Source organism: Pieris napi, chromosome 16, assembly GCF_905475465.1.
Source record: "Pieris napi chromosome 16, ilPieNapi1.2, whole genome shotgun sequence".
Classification (NCBI taxonomy): Eukaryota; Metazoa; Arthropoda; class Insecta; order Lepidoptera; family Pieridae; genus Pieris; species Pieris napi.
This window is the reverse complement of record NC_062249.1, coordinates 11359985-11379156: the sequence shown is the minus strand read 5'-3', so window position 1 is coordinate 11379156 and position 19172 is coordinate 11359985. Positions and strand designations below refer to the sequence as shown.

General features: G+C 35.8%; 3 protein-coding genes across 5 annotated transcripts; all 3 read right to left on the bottom strand.

Moving 5' to 3' along the window:
* Positions 1–1576: 1576 nt before the first annotated feature.
* Positions 1577–3764, bottom strand: LOC125057449 (UDP-glucosyltransferase 2-like). The gene is made up of 4 exons (XM_047661144.1): positions 2921–3764; positions 2625–2847; positions 2043–2259; positions 1577–1940 (listed from the first exon to the last, which is right to left on the bottom strand). Exons 1-4 carry the CDS (start codon positions 3728–3730, stop codon positions 1643–1645), a joined length of 1548 nt encoding a protein of 515 aa, XP_047517100.1. The 5' UTR covers positions 3731–3764; the 3' UTR covers positions 1577–1642.
* A 2201-nt stretch (positions 3765–5965) lies between these two features.
* LOC125057447 (UDP-glucosyltransferase 2-like) lies at positions 5966–9370 on the bottom strand. The gene is made up of 4 exons (XM_047661139.1): positions 8504–9370; positions 8206–8428; positions 7519–7735; positions 5966–6552 (listed from the first exon to the last, which is right to left on the bottom strand). Exons 1-4 carry the CDS (start codon positions 9311–9313, stop codon positions 6249–6251), a joined length of 1554 nt encoding a protein of 517 aa, XP_047517095.1. The 5' UTR covers positions 9314–9370; the 3' UTR covers positions 5966–6248.
* Positions 9371–11485: 2115 nt separating this feature from the next.
* LOC125057448 (UDP-glucosyltransferase 2-like) lies at positions 11486–19099 on the bottom strand. 3 transcript variants are annotated; one of them, XM_047661141.1, is made up of 5 exons: positions 18961–19099; positions 14069–14124; positions 13773–13995; positions 13082–13298; positions 11486–12135 (listed from the first exon to the last, which is right to left on the bottom strand). In XM_047661141.1, the coding sequence occupies exons 1-5, from the start codon at positions 18983–18985 to the stop codon at positions 11838–11840; spliced, it is 819 nt and encodes a 272-aa protein (XP_047517097.1). In that variant the 5' UTR covers positions 18986–19099; the 3' UTR covers positions 11486–11837. The 3 variants fall into 3 exon arrangements, with proteins under 3 accessions (XP_047517097.1, XP_047517098.1, XP_047517096.1); XM_047661142.1 differs by lacking the exon at positions 14069–14124 and having other exon boundaries at positions 18961–19091; XM_047661140.1 differs by lacking the exon at positions 18961–19099 and having other exon boundaries at positions 14069–15424.
* Positions 19100–19172: the final 73 nt, after the last annotated feature.

The window sequence follows — 19172 nt, the reverse complement described above, 5'->3', positions numbered from 1 at the left end:
ACATGTATTTGTGAAAAAAATTGTCCTTGGCACCATTTGATGTTTTAATTACACTGACAAATACCTTAAAAACAACATGAAATAAGTAAAATCATATTAGTATAATATTTGTATATTAATTTAAAACATAAACTTTCCTGCTTCATAGGACAATAAAACAATCAAAATCAACTGGTTGATCTTGTTATATAGGTTTATATTTGCTTATTTTTTTTTTTATGAAATCAACTTTGACGTAGCTCACACACTGTTTGACTGTATGTTAATTATTTCATTTTTAATAAAGAATAATGTATAATCTATAGTTGCAATATTTGTAAATATGTGAGATCCATGTATCTACATAATAATATAGTAATTTAACTTAACATAACAACAATATCATACACCGGTCCCTGGTCCCCGGAGCCGACTGGAATGGCAAGGAGATGGCAAGAGACCGGACGGTATGAGTTTGATTCCATGGAAGATGGGCCGGCTGCTGGTATGGGACGCAAGTTGATGCTGCTCAGACACGCTGGCCCCTTCCCATCTACATGGAACCAACAAAAGAGCCGGTGCGGCTTGTGAAGCATGCAAATACAGGCGTCTAGGCTCCGACCCCTGACTGAGAATCCATGGGTCCCGGGTTCGATCCCCGGCTGAGACGAACGATGTGATGAGCATTTGGTGTTGTGCTTAGGTCTTGGGTATTTAAATATGTATTTATATGTCTATCTATCTATAATATGTATGTATATCCGTTGCCTAGTACCCATAACACAAGCTTCACCAGCTTAGCATGGGACTCGGTCAATTGGTGTGAATTGTCTTTAAAAAAAACATTTTTGTCCCATTCAGTGTCGTGATCTTTGGTCCGTGGGGTCCTAGCGCTATAACGCTTTTTTATGGAAATAGCAAACCGAAGAGCTGGCAGCTACCTCGGACAAAGAATTTGTCTAGCTATTCAAAGGGGGAACGCTGCCAGTTAAGAATATACTGAATCCTTTTAAGAATATATTTCAGTTATTAAATTTTAAGGTTAGTTATTGTTTTTTTTATAGATTTTGTTTTATATCTAAAAAATGAATTATTTAGAATTTATGTAACATTGTAAGAGATTTAAATGCAGCTCATGCATGCTCTGCAGCAGCACCCCACAGTAGAATACCGTACGACCGCGACATAACTCTGTGAAAGTAGCTATGATACACAATTTTAGCCGTGTCCTTAGCAGTAAACTTTCGGATTTCCTTTACTGCATAAGCTGCAGAGCTAAGCCTATTCGAAAGAGTCTCTATGTGAGGGCCATATTGGAGTTTACTATCTATTGTTATGCCTAGAAAAACAGTTTTGTCAACAAAGTTTAGTTCACTGTCCTTAATTTTCAGGTTACCAATATCTCGCTTTACGCTAGTAGTTGTAAGTCTAATACATTTTGTTTTATTCTCATTAAGCAGTAAGTTATTTACATTAAACCAGTTAACGATTTGAGAGATAAAATTGAATTTTGAATTGATTAAAAGAGTAAGTATGGAGTTTCTTGCCCATTCTTCTCCATATGAAACTAATATTTGGAAGGGGCAACTAGTCATTTATTTTTAAATATTATATTAGGCCTAATTGAAATTAATGATTTGACTTTGACACAGTTACAGCGAGCTTAAGCTCGTTTTGATTTTTTCTCAACGTTTTTAATATTTCTTTCATTTAGTATTGTTCTTCGACATATTCCCGATATAAGCCATCTAAGAACAGCATATATTAAAACGATAGCTATAGAAAATACGCTAATAACGTCAAGGTATAAATATTGATACAGGGGGGTGTCGACGGCCGCAGTTTTGTAAGTGATGTTCGGGTGACGAGCCACGAACTCAGTCCAGTAAACCGCACTCTCCAAGGGTGGCATTGGTCGATCGTGCCATGCTTTTGATATTTCGTCCACATTTGCTTTGAATCTGAAATAGCGAAGGTTTGTATAACACAAGAATCTAAAGTTCATCTACTTGTTAGACATATTTGAGGTACACATCATATTTAACTTATTTCCGTATACTTACTTTGGATCTAGGACTTTTTTAAACGCTGCAATAAGGTTATCCTTAGTAAGATCTTCAATTTGTAACTGAACCCCTAGACCACTCTCTTCGATTGCAGCTGCATTAGAAGGCTGGTCTCCTAAAACGGGCATTGCGACTACAGGCACTCCAAAATGAATGGCTTCTGTTGTTCCTCCCATGCCCGCGTGAGTAAGGAAAGCTAACGTTTTAGGGTGTCCTGAAATTTTGTTTTAATAAAATGAAAAAATGAGGTCGTAAGTTCGATCCTCGGCTGTGCACCAATGGATTTTATGTCTATGTGCGCATTTAACATTCGCTCGAACGGAGAAGGACAACGTGAGAAAACTGGCTTGACTTATACCCAAAACGTCGACTCCGTGTGTCAGGATCACCTACATGCCTATTGGATTGGCAAATGATCATGAAACAGATACAGAATTCTGACCAAAAAAGGTTACTGCGCCACTTGTTTATTATATTGTTAAAATAAAAAAATTACTGTAGCAGCAGACACATTTGTTAGTAATATACAGTGTAATTATCAGATAAACTTAATAATAACTTAAAATAGTCATTTCCCACCTAATATATCGACTTGTGGCAACCATTCAGCAAGGTAAAGTTTATTTTGGTCCAACAATGTAGTTTTGCTCTCCCACTTCCAAATAAAACGCTGGGGTAGTTCAGAAATCGCTCCTAAAACTGCTTGCAGCTTTTCATCAGGCATAGTGGAACTTTTGACAACCGAGCCAAAACTTATGTATATAACACCATGTTCAGCCTCTTCAACAAACTTCAAAAGATCCTGAAAGTTGAAAAATAATTATATAAACGATTACATTAGAAAATACTATAGTATCTTTATAAAAATTACCCACACCGGTCAATGGTTTTGCTTTAACTACATGGTAACCTCCCACTTCAATAACGTTCGCTGGAAATAACCGGGAACCAGTGAGAACAAAGTTATGGTATAATAGTAGAATTTTTATGTCCCGCGCCAGTTGTTCCAAAGGTGGTATATTATCGAAGTGCTTAGCAAGAGTATCCTGATCGCGTTGTTGTGATACATAATACAACATTTTAAAATAAAAATCGAATAGAACCCGTTCCACTCTTTGGTAAAGTGTCGGTTTTGTTCCTCCTTCCAAAAAGTGAGACGACACACACGCCGGGTGATTTGGTATTCCGAACCTGCTATACGTCCAAGGCATTAGTATGTGGGATGTAATTCCAATTACTGGAGCTCCGAGTATGTAAGCCACTCCCAAACCGCAATCACTATTAAACTGTTCAACTACAGCGATATCAAACTTAGGTTTATCTCTCAAAAGGTTCTGAACATTTTTATTTGCTAACATTACTTGGCAGTTTTCACGCCCGGCACCAGTAAGGAATATTACTATGTCTGAAATTGTTTTATACGATCTTTTAAGGGGAATAGCATCTTCTAGAATCTTAATACTCCCCGCTAAGCTAACATCATGGTAATTAGAAGGTGGATCACTTTCTGGGAAGTGTGATATAACAGTTACGTTGTGTCCTCGTTTGACAAGCTCTTGTAAATACACGCGATGCACGAAGAAATGGCTCTTGCCTTGATAAGGGAATATTCCTATAATATTGAGTGAATTACAAGATGGTTGTAGAGTAATTATAATAAATATCAATATCACAATACAGTTCATGGTCAATATGCGTGAAAAACGCGACCGTTCCAAGCAAAATTTGAACAGAAACTAGTCTTGGCGAATAAAATGACTAAGATCCACAGTGTTGTTATGAGATTTTTAATTTATGCCTGCTTTGTGTTACTCATTATTTCAGTTTCATTAAACAATAGCTATAATTGATATAGATAATAGTATCGTCACTAATATAAATTGTTTAATACTATTTGTTATTCACACAGCGATAAAGGGTATAAATGTAAGAAAGAATGGTAAGGTACAAAATATCGTGAAAGTTAGGACTTCTTTATTATTGTATTTGGTGATTTTCTTGACTATTTCCATAGAACAAACAAACATTTCATCATATACAGAAGCGATATGAGTAATACACAATTTATTAACATGACATCTAAGCATAGGTACTGATACATTGGGATGTCGATTATCGGTGAGGTGTATGTGAAGTTTGGATAGCGCGCAGCAAATTCCGTCCAATGTATTGCAGTATTAATGGCTGAGACTGGTCGGTCATGCCACATTTTAGATATATTTTCTAGCTGAGATTTAAACCTGCAAAGAAATCAATCATTGGACTATCGGAGAATTTATGGACAGTCAACTGATTAGGACACGGCTAAAATTGTGTATCACAGCTACTTTCACAGCGTTTTGTCCCACGGTATTCTACTGTGGGACAAAACGCTACTGGTGGTATGAAAGTAGCAAACATCTTTATTGATGCGCTTGCGCTTGCGCTTCGACGTTTCGAATGCGTTACAGCAGTCGTTAGAGTTGCATTTCAACTTTGGTAGGGTGACCAAGATATTTGATTGGAAAAAAAAAATCATATATTTTCCTATATAGGTATTTGTCGATTAATATATCATTATTTAGGAAAATGAATAGCCAATAAAATCATATTTTTTTTGTTTTGTGTTTCTTTAATTAAAAAAAAAATACCTGCTCTGCTGCAGATATTTGGTACATTTGATAAAAGTAATCAGCTGTTGTCGTGACCGCCATCTTGTTTTACATTATAATTCAACACGCTGGTTGTCGGTCCGACGGATAGTTAAACGTTTTCGACGCTGCTTTATTTGAATATCGATATTTAATTAACTGTCTAGAGATTTAATTAACTCCTTGATTTAAATACTTTACCGCGACATAAACACAATAGCAGCTGCACAAAAAGGGTAACAAAGTGGAAAGGGCACGGTGAGCTGACGAGCTTAAGGAAGTTGGTGGAGAATAATGGGAGAGATGGAGCCAATTGGAGGAGGCTCAATAAGAGGTTCATGAAAAAAAAATTGTATGTATATATAATGTTTTTATTTTAAGTATATGTATATTTTGTAAATGTTTCAAGGAATAAATAATAATAAATAATTTAGATAGACAAGATTAAATTTATATTTGGTAAGTCATAGCCAACATATAGTTATACTTTCCGGCGATTAGCTTGCAGGCAAGTACGTGCGCTATTAACTACTACAACTATTCTCCACATAAAATTTACCTATAACTGTAATTTTCGTAACGTAATTAGAACATAATTTGATAGTTACTAACTAGCAATCGAATTATACTAGTAATCTAGTAATATTATACAAATATTTCCTATTTTAGGTTTCGATAAGCGTCAAAGAATTACATTATGATATTCAAGATAAAAATGCTTGGAAACATGCTGGTCCATGGACAATTAAAATAGACAAAATCAATTTGATTGATTTATTGATAGGCTTGTCTTTGCATTTATTTTTCTCTCTTTTTAAATGAAATCTTCTTTGACATAGCTCACACACTGTTTGACTGTATGTTAATTATATCCTTTTTAATAAAGAATAATGGAAACTATAGAGTTGCAATATTTGTAAATATGTGAGCATCATGTATCTACATAATAATATAGTTATCTACTGCATTGTTTTTATAACACCATGCGCCTATTTTTAGTATAGTAGTTTTTCTTCTAGGTACATGGTCTTCACATATAGTTATCAAATCAATGTACCTATACAAAATATTGTAAAAACTATTTTAAAAGAATAAGTATGGAGTTGCTAGCCTATTCTTCTCCATATGAAACTACTTTTTGGAAGGGGCAACTAGAATATTTTTTAAATATTTGTCAGTGGCTTAACTATACCACCTGGGGCCCGTGGCAAATTCTTTTGATGGGGCCCTATCAGTAAAATTCGTCACGTTGTACTCAGTTAAATTTTAATAAACTTCGAGATTTTCAGCGTATTCAATTACACGTTGTATATGTCCATAGGACTCCTCTCTTAGGCGGGAAGGAATGGTCTGTAGTCCCCACGCTAGCCCAATGCGTATTGGAGACTTTACATTCATCCATAATATGGATGGCAGGGGCCCTCTTGAGTCGGGGGCCCTTGGCATTTTGCCAGCCCTGCCACTCTTTTGTTACGCCACTGATATTTGTACTTGTAATTTTGACTTTCAAAAGTACCTTTTTAATAGCCCTAATTGAAATAAATGATTTTACTTTGACACAGTTACAGCGAGCTTAAGCTCGTTTTGATTTTTTCTTAGCATTGTTAATATGTTTTTCTTTTAATGTTAATGTTGTTCTTCGACATATTCCCCATATAAGCCATCTATAAGTAGCATATATTAAAAGGATAGCTATAGAAAATACGCTAATAACGTCAAGGCATAAATATTGATACAAGGGGGTGTCGACGGCCGCAGTTTTGTAAGTGATGTTCGGGTGACGAGCTACGAACTCAGTCCAGTAAACCGCACTCTCCAAGGGTGGCATTGGTCGATCGTGCCATGCATTTGATACTTCGTCCACGTTTGCTTTGAATCTGAAATAGCGAAGGTTTGTATGACACAAGAATCTAAAGTTCATCTACTTGTTAGACATATTTGTCCTTCAGATACATCGCAAACCTTCCGAATCATATTAGATTAAAGCGCATTTCAAATTTTTTACACACCAGTAATAATAATAATAATACATCATTTATTTGTAAGAACGTGGTACATTTAGATTGATCATTTGTAAAAATCAGCACAATCAGCCATATAAAATAGGCATGCAAATGTCATAATAATTTCCATTCAGTCATGTAATAAGGACATCAACACAATGTCATAAGTTAAACTATTTATTATTAATTGTTTTCAAACTTATGGTCCAAATACTTGCCCACGCTATTCAAGCGTTAAGCGTTTTAATTATCAAGATTAAACGTTAGACATTTTTAATCGCAGCCAAAAAAATAAAAATACGTGTATATAAAAATTGGTGATAACAAGAAAAAAATACCTCAGTCAGGGTAAGGGTCTATATCAAGCTTAATAGTTAATTCCAACAATTTTTTTTTGTATTTCAAATTACAATTTTTCTATACAGTTTATTACAACCAATTTTTTTTATAATTTCTATATTAAATTCATAAGATTAAGATTTGTCAATATTACTAGACAATGATTATATGTAACTTATTTCCGTATACTGAATCATTTAATCATGTTGCATAAGTATAATTGTATTTACAATCTTCTTAACCTACAAAGTAATAATAAGAATAATTAAAAACTATTAAAAAGAAAGTTAAAACAAATTTAAAAAGTTTGGTCCCGGTAGCAGTGTACCTTTAACGCTGGCAGCATTTCCTCGCTGTACTGCGATACTTATTCGTAGAGACACGAAAGCACCAGCTCCGGGGTCACCGGTACTATCTACCAGGCGCCAACTCAAATCTTTAATAAGCACCTGTGCACTTAAACCCCAAATAATACTATTGTTATATATTCCATATACTTACTTTGGATCTAGGACTTTTTTAAACGCTGCAATAAGGTTATCCTTAGTTAGATCTTCAATTTGTAACTGAACCCCTAGGCCACTCTCTTCGATTGCGGCTGCATTAGAAGGCTGGTCTCCTAAAACGGGCATTGCAACTACAGGAACTCCAAAATGAATGGCTTCTGTTGTTCCTCCCATGCCCGCGTGAGAAAGAAATGCTAAAGTTTTAGGGTGTCCTGAAAAAAAAAAAAATATTCGTTCTGACATTTGTTCTGATATTCGTTGTGTTCTGTAATTGTAGTAGCGATAAAAAAAAAGTTATAATTGTCTAGCAATAAGGCTTCAGCGTGGGACTCTCATCCTTGAGGTCGTAGGTTCGATCCCCGGCTGTGCACCAATGGGCTTTCTGTCTATGTGCGCATTTAACATCCGCTCGAACGGTGAAGGAAAACTTGAGGAAACCGGTTTGAGTTAGGCCCAAAAAAACGACGGCGTATGTCAGCACAGGAGACTGATGACCCACTTGCCCATCAGATTGTCAAATGATCATGAAACAGATACAGAATTCTGAAGGCCAAACCTAAAAAGGTTGCAGCGCCACTTGTTTATTTAATTTTTTAAATTACTGTAGCAGCAGTCAAGTTGGGTAGTAATAGACAATAGAATTATCAGATATACTTCGCTTCGCTGTATGGATATCTCTCACCTAATATATCAACTTGTGGCAACCATTCAGCAAGGAAAAGTTTATTTTTGTCTAACAATGTAGTTTTGCTCTCCCACTTCCAAATAAAACGCTGTGGTAGTTCAGAAATCGCTCCTAAAACTGCTTGCAGCTTTTCATCAGGCATAGTGGAACTTTTGACAACCGAGCCAAAACTTATGTATATAACACCATGTTCAGCCTCTTCAACAAACTTCAAAAGATCCTGAAAGTTGAAAAATCATTATAAAAACGATTACATTAGAAAATACTATATAGTATCTTTATAAAAATTACCTACACCGGTCAATGGTTTTGCTTTAACTACATGGTAACCTCCCACTTCGATAACGTTCGCTGGAAATAACCGGGAACCAGTGAGAACAAAGTTATGGTATAATAGTAGAATTTTTATGTCCCGCGCCAGTTGTTCCAAAGGTGGTATATTATCGAAGTGCTTAGCAAGAGTATCCTGATCGCGTTGTTGTGATATATAATACAACATTTTAAAATAAAAATCGAATAGAACCCGTTCCACTCTTTGGTAAAGTGTCGGTTTTGTTCCTCCTTCCAAAAAGTGAAACGACACATACGCCGGGTGATTTGGTATTCCGAACCTGCTATACGTCCAAGGCATTAGTATGTGGGATGTAATTCCAATAACTGGAGCTCCGAGTATGTAAGCCACTCCCAAACCGCAATCACTATTAAACTGTTCAACTACAGCGATATCAAACTTAGGTTTATCTCTCAAAAGGTTCTGAACATTTTTATTTGCTAACATTACTTGGCAGTTTTCACGCCCGGCACCAGTAAGGAATATTACTATGTCTGAAATTGTTTTATACGATCTTTTAAGGGGAATAGCATCTTCTAGAATCTTAATACTCCCCGCTAAGCTAACATCATGGTAATTAGAAGGTGGATCACTTTCTGGGAAGTGTGATATAACAGTTACGTTGTGTCCTCGTTTGACAAGCTCTTGTAAATACACGCGATGCACGAAGAAATGGCTCTTGCCTTGATAAGGGAATATTCCTATAATATTGAGTGAATTACATGATGGTTGTAGAGTAATTATAATAAATATCAATATCACAATACAGTTCATGGTCAATATGCGTGAAAAACGCGACCGTTCCAAGCAAAATTTGAACAGAAACTAGTCTTGGCGAATAAAATGACTATGATCCACAGTGTTGTTATGAGATTTTTAATTTATGCCTGCTTTGTGTTACTCATTATTTCAGTTTAATTAAACAATAGCTATAATTGATATAGATAATAGTATCGTCACTAATATAAATTGTTTAATACTATTTGTTATTCACACAGCGATAAAGGGTATAAATATAAGAAAGAATGGTAAGGTACAAAATATCGTGAAAGTTAGGACTTCTTTATTATTGTATTTGGTGATTTTCTTGACTATTTCCATAGAACAAACAAACATTTCATCATATACAGAAGCGATATGAGTAATACACAATTTATTAACATGACATCTAAGCATAGGTACTGATACATTGGGATGTCGATTATTGGTGAGGTGTATGTGAAGTTTGGATAGCGCGCAGCAAATTCCGTCCAATGTATTGCAGTATTAATGGCTGAGACTGGTCGGTCATGCCACATTTTAGATATATTTTCTAGCTGAGATTTAAACCTGCAAAGAAATCAATCATTGGACTATCGGAGAATTTATGGACAGTCAACTGATTAGGACACGGCTAAAATTGTGTATCACAGCTACTTTCACAGCGTTTTGTCCCACGGTATTCTACTGTGGGGTGCTGCTTTGGTGGTATGAAAGTAGCAAACATCTTTATTGATGCGCTTGCGCTTGCGCTTCGACGTTTCGAATGCGTTACAGCAGTCGTTAGAGTTGCATTTCAACTTTGGTAGGGTGACCAAGATATTTGATTGGAAAAAAAAAATCATATATTTTCCTATATATTTGTCGATTAATATTTCATTATTTAGGAAAATGAATAGCCAATAAAATCATATTTTTTTTGTTTTATGTTTCTTTAATTAAAAAAAAAAATACCTGCTCTGCTGCAGATATTTGGTACATTTGATAAAAGTAATCAGCTGTTGTCGTGACCGCCATCTTGTTTTACATTATAATTCAACACGCTGGCTGTCGGTCCGACGGATAGTTAAACGTTTTCGACGCTGCTTTATTTGAATATCGATATTTAATTAACTGTCTAGAGATTTAATTAACTCCTTGATTTAAATACTTTACCGCGACATAAACACAATAGCAGGTGCACAAAAAGGGTAACAAAGTGGAAATGGCACGGTGAGCTAACGAGCTTAAGGAAGTTGGTGGAGAATATTAGGAGAATAATGGGAGAGATGGAGCCAATTGGAGGAGGCTCAATAAGAGGTTCATGAAAAAAAAATTGTATGTATATATAATGTTTTTATTTTAAGTATATGTATATTTTGTAAATGTTTCAAGGAATAAATAATAATAAATAATTTAGATAGACAAGATTAAATTTATATTTGGTAAGTCATAGCCAACATATAGTTATAATTTCCGGCGATTAGCTTGCAGGCAAGTACGTGCGCTATTAACTACTACAACTATTCTCCACATAAAATTTACCTATAACTGTAATTTTCGTAACGTAATTAGAACATAATTTGATAGTTACTAACTAGCAATCGAATTATACTAGTAATCAAGTAATATTATACAAATTTTTCCTATTTTTGGTTTCGATAAGCGACAAAGAATAAACACATTATGATATTCAAGATAAAAATGCTTGGAAACATGCTGGTCCTGCTCCATGGACAATTATACTAGACAAAATCAATAATTGATTGATTGATTGATAGGTTTGTATTTGCTTTTCTTTTTCTTTTTTTTTTAATGAAATCAACTTTGACGTAGCTCACACTGTTTGACTGTAAGTTAATTATATCCTTTTTAATAAAGAATAATGTAAACTATAGAGTTGTAATATTTGTAAATATGTGAGCAGCATGTATCTACATAATAATATAGTTATCTACTGCATTGTGTTTATAACACTATGCGCCTATTTTTAGTATAGTAGTTTTTTGTTCTAGGTTGTTCACATAATTATCAAATCAATGTATACAAAATATTGTAATACTATTTTAAAATAATAAGTATGGAGTTGCTAGCCTATTCTTCTCCATATGAAACTACTTTTTGGAAGGGGCAACTAGAGTTTTTTTTTTTAAATATTTGTCATTGGCGTAACTATACCACCTGGGGCCCGTGGCAAATTCTTGGGGCCCTATCAGTAAAATTCGTCACGTTGTACTCAGTTTAATTTTAATAAACTTCGAGGTTTTCATCGTATTTAATTACACGTTGTATATGTCCATAGGACTCCTCTCTTAGTCGGGAAGGAATGGTCTGTAGTCCCCACGCTAGCCCAATGCGTATTGGAGACTTCACATTCATCCATATTATGGATGGCAGGGGCCCTCTTGAGTCGGGGGCCCTTGGCATTTTGCCAGCCCTGCCATTTTTTTGTTACGCCACTGATATTTGTACTTGTAACTTTGACTTTCAAAAGTACCTTTTTAATAGGCCTTATTGAAATAAATGATTTTACTTTGACTTTAACACAGTTACAGTTAGCTTAAGCTCGTTTTGATTTTTTCTTAGCATTTTTGATATTTTTATCTTTTAATGTTGTTCTTCGACATATTCCCCATATAAGCCTTCTAAAAGCAGCATATATTAAAACGATAGCTATAGAAAATACGCTAAGAACGTCAAGGCATAAATATTGATACAAGGGGGTGTCGACGGCCGCAGTTTTGTAGGTGATGTTCGGGTGACGAGCTACGAACTCAGTCCAGTAAACCGCACTCTCCAAGGGTGGCATTGGTCGATCGTGCCATGCTTTTGATACTTCATCCACATTTGCTTTGAATCTGAAATTCATCTACTTGTTAGACATATTTGAGCTGCATTTTATATTAGACCTTCAGATACATCGCAAACCTTAAGAATCATATTAGATTAAAGCGCATTTCACATTTTTTACACACCAGTAATAATAATAATAATACATCATTTATTTGTAAGAACGTGGTACATTTAGATTGATCATTTGTAAAAATCAGCACAATCAGCCATATAAAATAGGCATGCAAATGTCATAATAATTTCCATTCAGTCATGTAATAAGGACATCAACACAATGTCATAAGTTAAACTATTTATTATTAATTGTTGTCAAACTTATGGTCCAAATACTTGCCCACGCTATTCAAGCGTTAAGCGTTTTAATTATCAAGATTAAACGTTAGACAGTTTTAATCGCAGCCAAAAAAAATAAAAATACTTGTTTATTGGTGATAACAAGAAAATAATACCTCAGTCAGGGTAAGGGTCTATATCAAGCTTAATAGTTAATTCCAACATTTTTTTTTTGTATTTTAAATAACAATTTTTCTATACAGTTTATTACAACCAATTTTTTTAATAATTTCTATATTAAATTCATAAGATTAAGATTTGTCAATATTACTAGACAATGATTATATGTAACTTATTTCCGTATACTGAATCATTTAATCTTGTTGCATATGTATAATTGTATTTACAATCTTCTTAACCTACAAAGTAATAATAAGAATAATTAAAAACTATTAAAAAGAAAGTTGATACAAATTTAAAAAGTTTGGTCCCGGTAGCAGTGTACCTTTAACGCTGGCAGCATTTCCTCGCTGTACTGCGATACTTATTCGTAGAGACACGAAAGCACCAGCTCCGGGGTCACCGGTACTATCTACCAGGCGCCAACTCAAATCTTTAATAAGCACCTGTGCACTTAAATCCCAAATAATACTATTGTTATATATTCCATATACTTACTTTGGATCTAGGACTTTTTTAAACGCTGCAATAAGGTTATCCTTAGTTAGATCTTCAATTTGTATCTGAACCCCTAGACCACTCTCTTCGATTGCAGCTGCATTAGAAGGCTGGTCTCCTAAAACGGGCATTGCAACTAAAGGCACTCCAAAATGAATGGCTTCTGTTGTTCCTCCCATGCCCGCGTGAGAAAGAAATGCTAAAGTTTTAGGGTGTCCTGAAAAAAATAAAAAAAAATAGTCGTTCTGACATTTGTTCTGATATTCGTTGTGTTCTGTAATTGTAGTAGCGATAAAAATAAAATAAAGTTATAATTGTCTAGCAATAAGGCTTCAGCGTGGGACTCTCATCCTTGAGGTCGTAGGTTCGATCCCCGTGCACCAATGGGCTTTCTGTCTATGTGCGCATTTAACATCCACTCGAACGGTGAAGGAAAACTTGAGGAAACCGGTTTGAGTTAGGCCCAAAAAACGACGGCGTATGTCAGCACAGGAGACTGATGACCCACTTGCCCATCAGATTGTCAAATGATCATGAAACAGATACAGAATTCTGAAGGCCAAACCTAAAAAGGTTGCAGCGCTACTTGTTTATTTCATTTTTTAAATTACTGTAGCAGCAGTCAAGTTGGGTAGTAATAGACAATAGAATTATCAGATATACTTCGCTTCGCTGTATGGATATCTCTCACCTAATATATCAACTTGTGGCAACCATTCAGCAAGGAAAAGTTTATTTTTGTCCAACAATGTAGTTTTGCTCTCCCACTTCCAAATAAAACGCTGTGGTAGTTCAGAAATCGCTCCTAAAACTGCTTGCAGCTTTTCATCAGGCATAGTGGAACTTTTGACAACCGAGCCAAAACTTATGTATATAACACCATGTTCAGCCTCTTCAACAAACTTCAAAAGATCCTGAAAGTTGAAAAATCATTATAAAAACGATTACATTAGAAAATACTATAGTATCTTTATAAAAATTACCCACACCGGTCAATGGTTTTGCTTTAACTACATGGTAACCTCCCACTTCGATAACGTTCGCTGGAAATAACCGGGAACCAGTGAGAACAAAGTTATGGTATAATAGTAGAATTTTTATGTTCCGTGCCAGTTGTTCCAAAGGTGGTATATTATCGAAGTGCTTAGCAAGAGTATCCTGATCGCGTTGTTGTGATATATAATACGACGTTTTAAAATAAAAATCGAATAGAACCCGTTCCACTCTTTGGTAAAGTGTCGGTTTAGTTCCTCCTTCCAAAAAGTGAAACGACACATACGCCGGGTGATTTGGTATTCCGAACCTGCTATACGTCCAAGGCATTAGTATGTGGGATGTAATTCCAATTACTGGAGCTCCGAGTATGTAAGCCACTCCCAAACCGCAATCACTATTAAACTGTTCAACCACAGCGATATCAAACTTAGGTTTATCTCTCAAAAGGTTCTGAACATTTTTATTTGCTAACATTACTTCGCAGTTTTCACGTCCGGAACTCGTAAGGAATATTGCTGTGCCTAAAATGGTTGTATATGACCTTTTAAGGGGAGAAGCATCTTCTAGAATCTTAATACTCCCCGCTAAGCTAACATCATGGTAATTAGAAGGTGGATCACTTTCTGGGAAGTGTGATATAACAGTTACGTTGTGTCCTCGTTTGACAAGTTCTTGTAAATACACGCGATGCACGAAGAAATGGCTCTTGCCTTGATAAGGGAATATTCCTATAATATTGAGTGAATTACATGATGGCTGTAGAGTAATTGTAATCAATATCAATATCACAACACAGTTCATGGTCAAAATGCGTGAAAAACACAACCGTTCCAAGCCAGACGAGAACAGAAACTAGTCTTGCCGAATACAATGACTAAGATCCACGGTGATCATCTGATGTTTATTAGTTATAATGTTTGATTTTTCAAGTGGTAAACCCTTTCAGTAATTATGACAGCTGTAGTGGAGTGGTTTAAATGTATGTGTAGATTAGAATGTGTACACTTGTAGTGTTACTACACTACCTAATATATATGGCAGAATAAATCGATTTTAGACGAGATAGGTAAATGTATTATTTTTCCTGCACTATTAACAACTAACACATTGGAAGCTAAATCGATAATACAGCCATAGGTAGATAAGAAGTCTAAACCTAAAATACCAGTCGCCTCGAAGGGCAAATTTTGAAAGACGTAAAATGTATGGCAAAATGTGTCATTATTTTCTGTCATAAGTTCCAAGGTTACGTACCCCAAAGAGTTGATCTGCCCTTATATGCCGTTTATAGTAGTGCTGTTATAACATATACTACTGAAATTTGCTAGGCAACCCATATGGATTATATTTATTGACATATTACATTAAATATAAAATACGTTTCATTAAATAAGCATCTCGGTGAAGGTCGTTGTATATCGGGATCTTAGACCATACGTAATGAATCGGGTAACACATTTTTTTAATTATACGGCATACGCACCTGTGTCGACTATAAAGGAATATTTTCTGTTATTACAATAAAATGATACAAATTGACCTTGTCCCTTACACGCCAAAATATAATGATTAAAATCGAAAAAACGGTGTTTTTTAGTAAAATTTTGAGAATTAATACTTTCATTAGAATTTTTTGAAAAGAGATCAAAATATTGGATCAAAAAGCAAAACAAAACCTAAGACAAAATAGTCACACAGAAAAAAGAAGCTATTTGGATGCAACAAAAGATCTACCACTAACTGGCATACAGGACCCAGAGAACGGTCCAGACAGATTAGAACAAATGTTCGCCAAATTTCAACAAATCATGATCACCATGATGGACAAAATGATGGACAGAATGATCCAACTTATCTCAAGCCTAATAAATACGAAATGATTAACACACTCCGAGTAGTCACTTGGAACACCAATGGCCTGACGTACCGTCGTCAGGAGTTTCAAACATTTCTTCAAATAGAAAAAAATTACATAGCGTTAGTTTCTGAAACAAGGTTCACCGCAAGATCTCACTTCGCCGTACAAAATTACACAGTGTACACAACTGACCACCCATCAAGAAATAGTCATGGCGGAACCGCAGTGATTATTAAAAGTAATATTAAACATTATGAACTGGAAAAATATCAAACGGATAAAATAAAAGCTACGTCAATTAAAGTAGTTTTTAATCATAAAGTTGAGACAACTTTTTCTGCAGAGTATTGTCCACCCAGACACACAATAACAAAAAAAGACTACAACACGTATTTTTCTTCACTTGGCTCCAGATTTGTATGTGGTTGTGGTCAGATTGGAATGCAAAACACACATACTGGGGCTCACGCTTAATCACACATCGTGGAAGGCAACTACATGGCACAGTACAGAATCTGAGACTCGATTGCATGAGCTCACGTAAACCAACATACTGGCCAGCGGATAGAAGTAAAATTCCGGACTTGCTACACTTCTATGTAACTAAAAACAGAGGTCGAAACTACATGAATACTGAAGCGTGCACGGATCTATCTTCCGACCATACGCCAGTCATATTAAATATGAGCTCATCAGTGGTATTAGTGCAACCTGCAGAAAAACTCCATAACAAGAGTACTAACTGGGAGATGTATAAGGATAAAATCACGATGGAAATTAAACTCACAAATCCATTAAAAACGGTTGAAGACATAGAAAAGACTATTGAGAACTTCAACAAAATAATATTTGAAGCAGTCACAACGCTTAACAAATATCCGAAGACGATCAAAGACGAAATATCAAAACGTCGCATCCTAAGAAAGATATGGCATGAATCTCGATATCCTGCGGACAAGACAGCGTTCAACAGATCTTCGAATGAATTAAAAGACCTCATTAAAAGTTTTATAAATAATAACCTTCAAACGTTCCTTTCTAATTTGACCCCAAGTTTTGACACAAATTACTCACTATGGAAGGCGACACAGAAATTAAAACGTCCCAATTATCACATTCCTTCTATCAGACAAAGTAACGGGAATTGGGCCAGGTCAGACACGGAGAAGGCTACACTATTTGCTGAACACCTTAGTAAAGTGTTTCAACCATTTCCTGAGTTGAGACCAGAGCACGATGCCGAAATAAAAAGTTATGTGGAAAGTCCACTGCAAATGTGTCTCCCATTAAAGTATACGAGCCCTACCGAAGTAGCTGGTGAAATAAAACACCTCAAGGATGGCAAAGCACCGGGATACGACCAAATCGATAGCGTACTTCTAAAAAATCTCCCAAAAAAAGGGTATATTAGCTATTGTTAACATCTTTAATGCCTGCTTAAGACTCTGCCACTTTCCAGGACAATGGAAGATAGCCCAGGTGAAAATGTTACCTAAGCCCGGTAAACCACCAAATGAAGTAGCGTAATACCGACCTTTAGTCTTTTGCCTATAATATGGAAACTCCTCGAGAAAATGTTACTGAAAAGAATGAAAGCACACCTAAGTGACATCACCCCAAATCACCAATTTGGTTTCCGGGAGAACCACGGAACCATCGTGCAAGTTCACCGCATCATTGACGTTATAAGCAGATCGCTGGAAGACAAGAAATATTGCTCAGCCGTCTTTTTAGGCATTAACCAGGCATTTGACAAGGTTTGGCATGAGAGCCTATTATATGAAGTCAAAAAGATGCTACCACACTCATTTTACCATATAATAAAGTCTTATCTCAGCAAGCTATGTTTTGCAGTAAAGTTCAATGACGAACATTCCGACTTACACGAGATCAAATCAGGAGTACCACAGGGAAGTATACTGGGACCGGTTCTCTACACCATATATACTGCCGACATACCAACATCAGACAAGACTACGTTTGCAACATATGCAGACGATACAGCTTTACTATCTACACACACGAATCCAAAAACCGCATCAGCCCTGCGATTCTGTAACTCACTTTTCGAACTCACACAGCGGTTTTCGCGTCGGTGGTCGCTCTCAAATCAGTCGTGAAGCAGTCATTTTATGATTTGGCATTCTGAAATGGTGGGAGCTTGTAGTTTATTGTTTATCATATCTACAATACCACATTGACAAAATTGAAGAATGGCTCAAAATCTGGCGAATACACGCAAATCCAAGTAAATCAACACATGTGACCTTTACTCTCAGACGGGACACGTGTCCACCGATTACACTTAATAATGAGGAAATCCCTCAAGATGACCATGCAAAATACTTGGGCATTCACTTGGATCGAAGACTAACGTGGAAAAAACACATATGGACAAAGCGGAAGCAACTGGACTTAAAACTTCGCAGTATGCACTGGTTAATAGGACGACACTCACAAATGAGCACACACAGCAAGTTGACTGTAAATAAAGCCATCTTGAAACCAATATGGACCTATGGCATACAGCTTTGGGGTACTGCTAGCAATAGTAACATTGAGATACTGGAAAGATTCCAAACCAAAACACTGAGGACCATATTTAACATCCCTCAATACATCAGTAATAAGAACATATACCTTGATTTCAATATACCAACTGTCAAACAGGAGATAGAAAGATATAGCATCAATTACCAAAAAAGACTCTCAAACCACAAAAATGAGCTTGCCCTGAAACTCAGTGGAGATCAAGGCCTTCAACACAAAAGATTGAAGAGACATAGTGTCCCAAGCCTAAAAAATACAACAGATTGCCGCGGAGCAGAAATAAAAAAAAAATAGAATTTTGAGTGTTAATCTGAGAATTAAACTTGGGCTTGTTAATATTTCCGCCTGTAGTAATATCTAGTATAATTCCCCTGCGAGAAATTTGTATCGTAGTATCGGGTATAATTATTCGAAAATCCAAAATTACGGCCTCGTTGACCTTGACCCCTAGGACCTGAAGAAGGTGTAAGCTTACCCCGACCGCGTCTCGAATACTGCATCAAGTTCCTGCTTAGAGGACGTAAAAGGCGTCGTTACATCCTTGGCACCTTGAATTGCGTCCTTAAGAGTACTATATTCACGAGCGGTTGAGTGACTTATTATTTTAGTTCAATTAAACAAACGCATATTGTATAATGATAACGCTATCATTAATAATACAAATTGTTTAATACTACGCTTATTATT

What these genes read in the sequence shown, in the direction of transcription:
- LOC125057449 (XM_047661144.1), bottom strand. Translation starts at nt 3,730, where the DNA reads ATGAACTGTATTGTGATATTGATATTTATTATAATTACTCTACAACCA. An exon ending in AAGCAAAACCATTGACCGGT is followed by an intron (nt 2,848 to 2,920) that starts GTGGGTAATTTT and finishes TTCAACTTTCAG; the next exon opens with GATCTTTTGAAGTTTGTTGA. An exon ending in GCCACAAGTCGATATATTAG is followed by an intron (nt 2,260 to 2,624) that starts GTGGGAAATGAC and finishes ACAAAATTTCAG; the next exon opens with GACACCCTAAAACGTTAGCT.
- LOC125057447 (XM_047661139.1), bottom strand. Translation starts at nt 9,313, where the DNA reads ATGAACTGTATTGTGATATTGATATTTATTATAATTACTCTACAACCA. An exon ending in AAGCAAAACCATTGACCGGT is followed by an intron (nt 8,429 to 8,503) that starts GTAGGTAATTTT and finishes TTCAACTTTCAG; the next exon opens with GATCTTTTGAAGTTTGTTGA. An exon ending in AAAAAAGTCCTAGATCCAAA is followed by an intron (nt 6,553 to 7,518) that starts GTAAGTATATGG and finishes TCGCTATTTCAG; the next exon opens with ATTCAAAGCAAACGTGGACG.
- LOC125057448 (XM_047661140.1), bottom strand. Translation starts at nt 14,878, where the DNA reads ATGAACTGTGTTGTGATATTGATATTGATTACAATTACTCTACAGCCA. An exon ending in AAGCAAAACCATTGACCGGT is followed by an intron (nt 13,996 to 14,068) that starts GTGGGTAATTTT and finishes TTCAACTTTCAG; the next exon opens with GATCTTTTGAAGTTTGTTGA. An exon ending in GCCACAAGTTGATATATTAG is followed by an intron (nt 13,299 to 13,772) that starts GTGAGAGATATC and finishes TATTTTTTTCAG; the next exon opens with GACACCCTAAAACTTTAGCA.